Here is an 8,586-nt window from a genome sequence, read left to right as displayed (position 1 = left end):
CTTGTAACAAGGTCACAAATCACCTTACAACAAACCACATCAAGTCATACCTCATATTAAAGCCCTTGATGAGCGCTTTCGAGGTATGTTGCCATTTTTCCAGCAAACCCTGATATGATGGCTCAATTACCAGAAAACTGTTTTTTTAACTTGTAAATATGACCCCGGTCGCAAAATTATCATGTAAATCAGTCTAAACAGGAGATGTATTTTTACCTTTACTTTAAAACATACACGATAGTGGGAGTCTTTCCCAGTGAGGGATGATAACGATGATGAGCTTCTCTTAATGTCTGCTACATGAACCACCAGCTGCTTGAGGACATGCTGTCCTGATCCTACTGGGATGTTTTAGCAACATGCTTCCAAATGTTTTTAATTGTCAGGTGTCCACACAGATAAAGAGGGTGGCCATAGACGGTGTGGTGTCTATAAATGATTACAGATGGATGAAAAAGTCAGGTGTTTTATAGCACAAGTGAGGCCGGTCAATATTTCATTCAAAAAACTTCCAATTTTACTTTACCAGGATTTGACAATCACAGGAGTTTACCGAAAAGGTTCCCTCCTTACAATACACATGCACAGTTGCACAGCACACTGTTTGGGTGTTTGACACATCTCTGTGGAAACCAAGCTAAGCTTTGCGCGCCCAACTGGCCCACGGTCAAGGTTGTGACATCATCTTCTGGATATTCACACCAGTGTCAGCTCCAAGGAAGCAGCAACCGGAGAACACTTGACTTACCAGGACAGCTGACACTTACACTCACACTGCAATCATCAAACACTTTTTTATATTGCGATATACATCAGAATATACGTACTCTATTTAATTTGATATGATTCTCAAACAGGGTAAAGTCATGAAACAAAATGCAGGCAAAAGAAGTTAGTTAGGTGACTGGAGTAACAGCGCCCCTTAGTGGTACTAATGAGATCCTTGTAGGTTTCAAGTTTAGTGTCCATCATCAAAGAGTTATGCACAGATCACTTCCTTAGCCATAACTCTGCAAGCACTTTAATGGGGTGGATATAACATTACAGTGTAGAGAGGATGAAAGCAAGCAACACATCCCTAGAGGACACCAATAAGAAAGGACCTAGAAAGAGTTAAAAAAAATATATATATATAAATATAAACCAGCCTTAAAAAAAATATGAAATTGTACCCAATGGAAAATGAAGTGTGCCCAAGCACAACCAGACTGGGCATATCAATCTATCAGGTAAAACCCAACAACTACACTTTGAACTTTTGCTGTCATTTTTTCCCTTTCTTCTTCAGCATGTGGACAACAGAGGGAGCCTCACGCTTCACACCTGCAAGACAAACATCGGGGGGAAATAATCGTAACATAATTGTACACCTGTCCAATCTAGGACATGGATATAATCCGCTACAGAAGTGGTTCCCAAACTTTTTACAGTCGCGTACCCCTGCAGACATTTGACTTGATGCCATGTACCTCCTAGTCCTGCACACTTAAAAAACATAGACCTTTTTTAATCTTGAAATATCGAATATGATTCATTGGTTAGTTAATTTCATAGTAAGTAATTCTGGTTGATAAATCTGGATTTCAGTGCTTCCTGTGCTTTGTTAAACTAAAACCTCGGTGTCAATGATACCTGAGCATTATCATCAACCAGTATTCTCCACTGGATCACATTCAGATGTGCAGGTGTACCTAATGTTGTGTCCAGTAAGTCTATGTTTGCGTACCTTGCTTCTTACTGGCTGATTCATCAGAGTTGCCGGACCTCTTGGCGTAAGCTAACTTCATCCTCTGGATGTTCTTCTTGCTGATCACTTCATGCTCCACAATAGGACGCGGATAGTCTTTACCCACGACGCACCCCGCCGCCTGCTGCACACTGCGTGGCGCTTTCCAAGGCTCGTAGATGTACTGGGCGGGGAACTTCTTCAAAATGGGAAGGTACTTCCTGGAAAGATTGTTCCGGAAGTGAAAAAAATCCCCCAATGGCAACCCTGAGCGAGATTTCTTTGCAGTCATACTTGATGTAGTCGCCATTTTTGTCCGTCTTCTTGCCAAAGGCCACAGGAGAGTAGACCCTGAAGAACTGGTGGAAGAAGGTGCTCGCTGACAGCCACTGCCAGTTCCCAGCATTGAGAGCCCAGTCGCCGTCTAACAGCAGCTCCTCAAACACCTGCAAGAGTTGGCCACAGGATGTTAAAGGAAAACTGCACTTTTTGTTTTGGAATTTTACCCATCATCCACAATTCTTACATGAGACATGAACACACATCTTTCTTTTTTCTGGGCACTTTTTCAGTGCACAAAAATTATCATAAAAATCACCAACAACGCTCCATTTACATAATGTGACCTGCATATTCACCAAGCTACAGCAACATTGTTATTGTAGGCTCATGCCGAAGAACTACTTTTCTGGCGTAGTGACACCTCGGCACACCACACTGGCTAACAACTATCTTCACCACACACTACAGTATATACTGCATCTGATCATATCCAAACGATACCCAACCCTATAGGCATACAGTACATTCACACCAAAATCTGGTCCAGATAAAACCTGGGTCAAGTTGCAGCGACTGTACAGTTCTTCTCGTAGCACGCATAAAGTAGTTCATGTTCGATATTTTAATACAATGTCAAAGTTTGGATTTGATTCATGTGTGGATTCACACTAAAATCAGGAGTCTAATAACATTTGTTTACTTAAACATCAGCGTTTATCTGTTTGTTTGTGTTCAAAATAACCTGAAAAGTTCTGAATGGATTTGGATGAAAATCAACATTTTCCCAAAATTCACCCTTTTCACTAAAACTAATTACCTGTTACTAATGCCACATTTCTCAACCGATTCAAGGCATTTCAACATCAAACAGGCTACCTATATTTATACAGAACACTTACCACTATCATGCTAGGTGTGACACTTATTTAAAGACTTAACACTATCATGCTAAGTGTTAGCATGCTAACACTAGCACGTTGGCATTGCTAGCATGCTAACATTAGCATCGTATAATTTTTTAGCCATTTTTATAGCTAGACAGAGGTAGACACCTATATAAGCACTCAGCACTATTATGCTATGTGTTACCATGATAAGGTTAGCATGTTAGCATTGATGGCATGCTAACATTAACATAGTATCATTTTTAGCCATTTTCATAGCTAGACACTTATTGAAACACTTACCACAGTTATGCTAGGTGCTAGCATGCTAACATTAACATTTTTAGCACTGCTAGCATGCTAACAATCTAAATACGTAGATAAAATAAATACAGGACTAATATTTATGGTGTAAATCACAATATGGGGGGAACTATGGCACTTGGTGAAGATCTGCGCTCTCCGAGTGCTTTTCTAGTCTATGATGTAATCCTTCATAAGTGCGTGTAAGTTTGTTCACCTTTTGTCCTTCCTCCCAGCTGATCCACAAGTCTCCTCTGGTGAGGAAGCAGGCCACAGCGTGTCTAGCGAGGTGATGGATCCATCCTTCTCGTCTCAGCTGGGTCATAATGGCGTCGATGAAGGGGAATCCGGTTCGAGCCTTGCCGAAACACAGGATTGGTTCACTCTGACGTTTTAGGTGATGATGAACAAGGTGATGATGATTATGGTACCTCTCTCCAGGCCGCTAGGTAGTCATGATTGCTATCCCAGTCCACCTGAGTGCACACGGGGTTGCCCTCCATCTTGTTAAAATTGGGGACGCCCACGCTGGCAGTGTAGAAGAACTCTCTCCACAGTAACTGACCATGCAGGGACACTGGCGGGTCCGAATGCTTTTTCTAACAACAAAGAAGACAAACGACACTTGACATGATCATTTAGGGATCCACAAAGCATACATTTCACCAATTCACATAAGATCATATAGTATTTTATGACATATTACATATATTAGGTTGTATGATTCAATTAATACTCCCACTTCAGACACTATTTGACACAGAACTTTGGCGAAAAGTACCCTCAAGCCAAATTTAAACACGTCTATTAGGTTCAAAAAACAAAACATCTAGTATAAATCTAGTAACCACGACATCACCTGTTTCTGACACCATTTGTCAGGGAGCTCCGTGAAGTACTAACCCTTGAAAGTCACAGCAGTCCTCTAGAATTCACTACTACCATCTCAACACTCACCCCCTGGTAGACCTCGGTCAGCTTCCACCAGAAGGTGCGTGCAGACAGGCACCCGAAGGCGACATAGGGGCTGAGGACTGTGGTGCTCGGGCTCAGAGAGTTGGGAGAAGTCTGAGGTTTCTCAAAGCTGCATACCCATCCCTTTAGGAGACGAAGATGCAGATACACCATGTTATACGTCAACAGTATTGAGTGGAGTATTCTTATAGTGTGTATGTTTGTTTTTTTAAAAACATACTTCTATAAAGCTATTTTAGTTCCTGGAATACATAAACTCACAGGACACTTCATTAGGTACACGTGTTGCCATGGTAAAGTAGATCTTAAATGTAAAACAAATGACAAGAAAGCGATTTACACTTTTCTTCATGTGTTCCTCCAGCCTCCTCAAAGCTTCCTGCTCTCCTCCAGGGAACGGCTCCTCTCCAAGCTCTAACGTATCATGGCCGAGCTCGTCCAGCGCTGGTACACCGTAGTAATTCATGTCGTTGCCCAAGTGAGGGGTCTTCAGGCCTTTGGCGGAGGACGACCACACACATTAGCTCCGTGTCCGTAACAATATCCTCAGCAGTTTGCAGCCAAGTTCACGGCACGCACCTTTCACATCCTCAACGGTGGGAGCAGCGACTGGTTTCTTTGGGGGGCCGAGGGTCTTCACGATGGCTTGCATGCGGTTGTATGTGAGGGGAGCTTTCCCGTTATTCTCCTCATTTATCCTGGGAAAACACAAGAGTGGAAAATGGATTGATAAACATTTTTTATGACTTTCTATCAGAATTGTACAAATATTTTACCAATTTCATTTTGCAAATATTACATTTTTGGGTGAAGACATTTTTATTTTTAAACTTTGAGTATATTAATTTTGCATCTGCGTCTGATTTTCAACAAAAGTGTTCTCATATTTCGCCATTTTATCAGCCTGTTTTAGGGTATTGTACAAATGTGTTAGGCCACCGCCAGTTGTCACCTTTCTGAAGCAGTCTACTGATTGTAGGTCATGCAATAGGGCGCATTCAATTTCGGTTTTCGAGAGGCAATTGCAATTTGTTATTCAGCTGTTTTTGCCTTCATGATTTGACCATCTTAAAAATGAAATATGCCAGTTTTAAGCGGCCTTACATCCTGACGCACGTGTTGCCACACGCACGGGCTCCGCAATTTTTGGGAAATTTGTTGGCACGTAGAGGAAGTAGGGTATCAGAGGGGTTGCAAGCGTGTCGTACTCATGGAGCAAGTGATTCGTGACACCCACGCTCACCCTCCATTGGTAGCTTTTAGATCGTGAGTGCGGCGTGCGACTGGTGCGTGCTAGGTGCGCTAGGTGTACGTTTCACGCACTGGGGACGTACCGTGTGTGGGCATCATACGAGGCTGGTGCAGCCCACTCACTTCGACTGCAGGATGCCTGTACTGGCTTCCTAGGGCACCTGCGGCTATAGTGACCAAGTGTTGGCCGGGAGAAGCCGCCTGCCGTGGCCAGGCAAGACGCATTCATGTCAGATACGCTATGTGAGCAGCCGCCGTGCGTCCACGGAGGTCGGGAGAACCACAGTGTTCATCTTGAGGAGTCGCCAGTACATGCACACAATGTACTTTTAAACTTGTGACACACGCAAGGGTCACCCACTCCTCCTCTGCCTTGCCCTTGCAACCTGGCTGCATGCACGCAGAAAATAATTTGCATCCCATTTTTCTTCCTACTGGCTTTGCGTGCTGACTGCGGGTGTGAAAATCTGTGCAAGCCACTTGCGTGTCTCTGGCAATTTTCCCCATTTTTGCACATAGCCAGCATGTACGTCGGGATGTAAGGCCCGCTTTAGGAAAGGTTTTGAGGAACAAGTACTTATGCACAGCACAGTAGTCCCTCGTTTATCGCGGCTAATTGGTTCCAGACGGGACCGTGATAAGTGTATTTCCGCAAAGTAGGATTCCTTATTTATAAATTGAATAATTTCATAGTTAGAGCATTGAAAACCTGTTTATGACCATCTAAATACGTTTTTTAACATTATGAGAGTCCTCTGGACATGAACTAACACCCCTATAGTCAGCTTTACACTAATATTACCCAATATAGTAAACATAATAAGAGTAAATAAGCCATTTAAGACATAAATAAGACTTCTGCTTGTGTGTGCTGCTTTAAATGCGTTCCCTAGGGGGGATGAGTGGCGGGCGGACAGGAAGTGAGGTCGGGGTTTCAGAGTTGTGTTTTAGCTCGGCATGGGTTACTGCAGCAACGACAGCCCGTGTTTTTATTCGGGATTATTGTGCCTGTTTTTAGATACTTCAAGCCTGCAATAAAAACCTGTTGTTCAGGCGATCAAGTCTGGCGAATGTGTCTCAGTGACCATTACAGTAACATTACTGACACCTGGTGACCAGTGTGGAACACGACATATTGTTCACAGCGTCTTTGAATGCATCTTCTAAAGGCCATATATTTGTATTTTACTTCATTTTGACATTTTTATACTTGAAAATGCTTAAGTCAGGCAAAAAATATGTAAAAATTGCTTCAATATGCATTTTTCCCCTAATAATAGGCCTTGTTCAACCACAAAACAGCATGATGTATTAATTAATATATTTTTGAAAAACTGATAGAGCAAAATTCAAACAGCAAAGTGGCAAGGGACGACTAAGTGACCTAGATACTTTAGATACTTTATCCTGATATGGATTTGTAGTTAAATGATGGTCAAATACAATGAAAACAGTACCTGTCTATGTCATAAAGGGTGTGGGACACTTTATAGACGACTTCCACTTTGTGTTCTTTAGCCAAGGCGGTCACTCTCTTGTCACGGGACGCGCTGTAAGGCTCTGTGTCAAACTCATATGTCAGCTTGGTTATCTTCCACTCGGTGAACAGCTGAGGGAAAACATCTTCTGGCCTGCCTCTCACGACAAATAGCCTACAAAGGAGGAGGAAAACACATAAGAGACCCTACGGTAGCATCATAGCACTGTCGTCACAATACCGCTGTTGTATCTGAGCGTCATACCTGGAGTTGAGTTTTTGAAGGCTGCGGTCCAGGTCCGTGAGCGCTCCCACAAGGAACCTCCAGCGGTTGAGGCCCACTCGTGTCTTGTCGAAGAGGTGGGGATCCAGGATGAAGACTGGGTAGAGTTCCTTGCAGTCTCTCAGTGCGGCCATCAGTGCTGGGTTGTCATGTAGCCGCAGTCCCTTACGGAACCAGTGGATGCATTTATGAGTCATGGCTGTGTACACAAAGGATGCAAGAAATAAGAGTCCAGAAAATGACAAAGACAATGTGGCAACATTAGGAACAACTACATTACCAAATGTAGTTTGTATATATACACGGCACTGTATATGGTGATGCAGCTTCCTTTGGTTACCTTATTTAAATGCAGAAGACGTACATTAAAGATCGATTTGTTTAATTATTCAATTTTATAAACTGAATTGTTGATTAAATATGCTGTATCATTAAAAATACTTTTTCCATGTACCATTTAAGGAGAAAAATAAAAGTCACATATTCTTACATTATGTGGAATGTGCAGTAAACACACTTCCAAATGTAAAGCACATCGACGACCCCCACAACTTCCCCACAATTTGACAGCTTGTACAAAACCACCAGAAAAGATAATAATAAATACTGTACAAATAAAAAAATACCTTAATTGTGACTTCAATTCAGTTATTTCGCCGCCTTTCGCCAACTCTGTGTTGGGTAACATCCACGTTGAATGAGTTACAAAACAGGAAACGCTGCAACTAAACCAGCCAATCAGAGATTGAGAGGGGCGGGCCATCTGCAGGCAAAGGACGACACGAACAATGTACTTCTTTAACCATTAGATGTCGCCACAGTGCAGGTAAACAGAGAAATAGCTCAAATATACTGTATATGATATACTGTATTAATATAATATAATAAACACTACACAGTGTAAATAGCAAATAAATAAAATAAATAGTAATAAAGAAAGTATATTGTGTTAAAAGTTTTTAAACATGGTTTTCATCACACAAACATACAGCGTGTTGCAGCGTGTTGTCCAGCTTTTAAAATTGGATAGGGTAGACTATTTATCTCACTGTGGAGAAATTTGTCCCCATGAAGTAATTGCCTGTAAAGAAAATGGGTTGAAATTTAATTGCAAAAAAAACAACACGCAACAATGTGACCGTTGACCTACCCCAGCAACAAGTAAAATAAGTAAAGTTATTTGATAATAAATAAGTACAGGACATTTGATCAATATTGCCTTCAATGAATAACGATAATGCTTGATAAGGATAATGCCTTTTTAAGTAATAAACTGAATAAGAATGAGGATAGTGATAGTAGAGACTGGGTACCCCCTGGACTGGTTGCCAGCCAATCGCAGCATAATAAATACAAAACATGAAATATTTCCAGGATTTCTCAGCAGAATTTTCCAATGCAAAAA

General features: G+C 41.8%; 1 protein-coding gene across 2 annotated transcripts; it reads right to left on the bottom strand.

Annotated features, from left to right (window-relative positions):
• Positions 1–469: 469 nt before the first annotated feature.
• cry5 (cryptochrome circadian regulator 5) lies at positions 470–7,923 on the bottom strand. Of its 2 annotated transcripts, XM_054770450.1 has the most exons (12): positions 7,808–7,882; positions 7,462–7,521; positions 7,164–7,380; positions 6,879–7,073; positions 4,750–4,868; positions 4,511–4,665; positions 4,153–4,293; positions 3,627–3,794; positions 3,413–3,553; positions 2,021–2,172; positions 1,727–1,947; positions 470–1,323 (listed from the first exon to the last, which is right to left on the bottom strand). In XM_054770450.1, exons 3-12 carry the CDS (start codon positions 7,376–7,378, stop codon positions 1,265–1,267), a joined length of 1,566 nt encoding a protein of 521 aa, XP_054626425.1. In that variant the 5' UTR covers positions 7,379–7,380; positions 7,462–7,521; positions 7,808–7,882; the 3' UTR covers positions 470–1,264. The 2 variants fall into 2 exon arrangements, with proteins under 2 accessions (XP_054626425.1, XP_054626424.1); XM_054770449.1 differs by lacking the exon at positions 7,462–7,521 and having other exon boundaries at positions 471–1,323; positions 7,808–7,923.
• Between the last annotated feature and the right edge of the window lie 663 nt (positions 7,924–8,586).

This window comes from Dunckerocampus dactyliophorus, chromosome 3 (assembly GCF_027744805.1).
Source record: "Dunckerocampus dactyliophorus isolate RoL2022-P2 chromosome 3, RoL_Ddac_1.1, whole genome shotgun sequence".
NCBI classification, from domain to species: Eukaryota; Metazoa; Chordata; class Actinopteri; order Syngnathiformes; family Syngnathidae; genus Dunckerocampus; species Dunckerocampus dactyliophorus.
This window is presented reverse-complemented; position numbering and strand designations above follow the sequence as displayed.

Coding starts and splice junctions, on each gene's coding strand:
- cry5 (XM_054770449.1), bottom strand. CDS start 7,378: ATGACTCATAAATGCATCCACTGGTTCCGTAAGGGACTGCGGCTACAT. Junction 4,666..4,749: donor CACCGTTGAGGATGTGAAAG/GTGCGTGCCGTG, acceptor CCTCCGCCAAAG/GCCTGAAGACCCCTCACTTG. Junction 3,554..3,626: donor ACCTAGCGGCCTGGAGAGAG/GTACCATAATCA, acceptor TGTTTCGGCAAG/GCTCGAACCGGATTCCCCTT.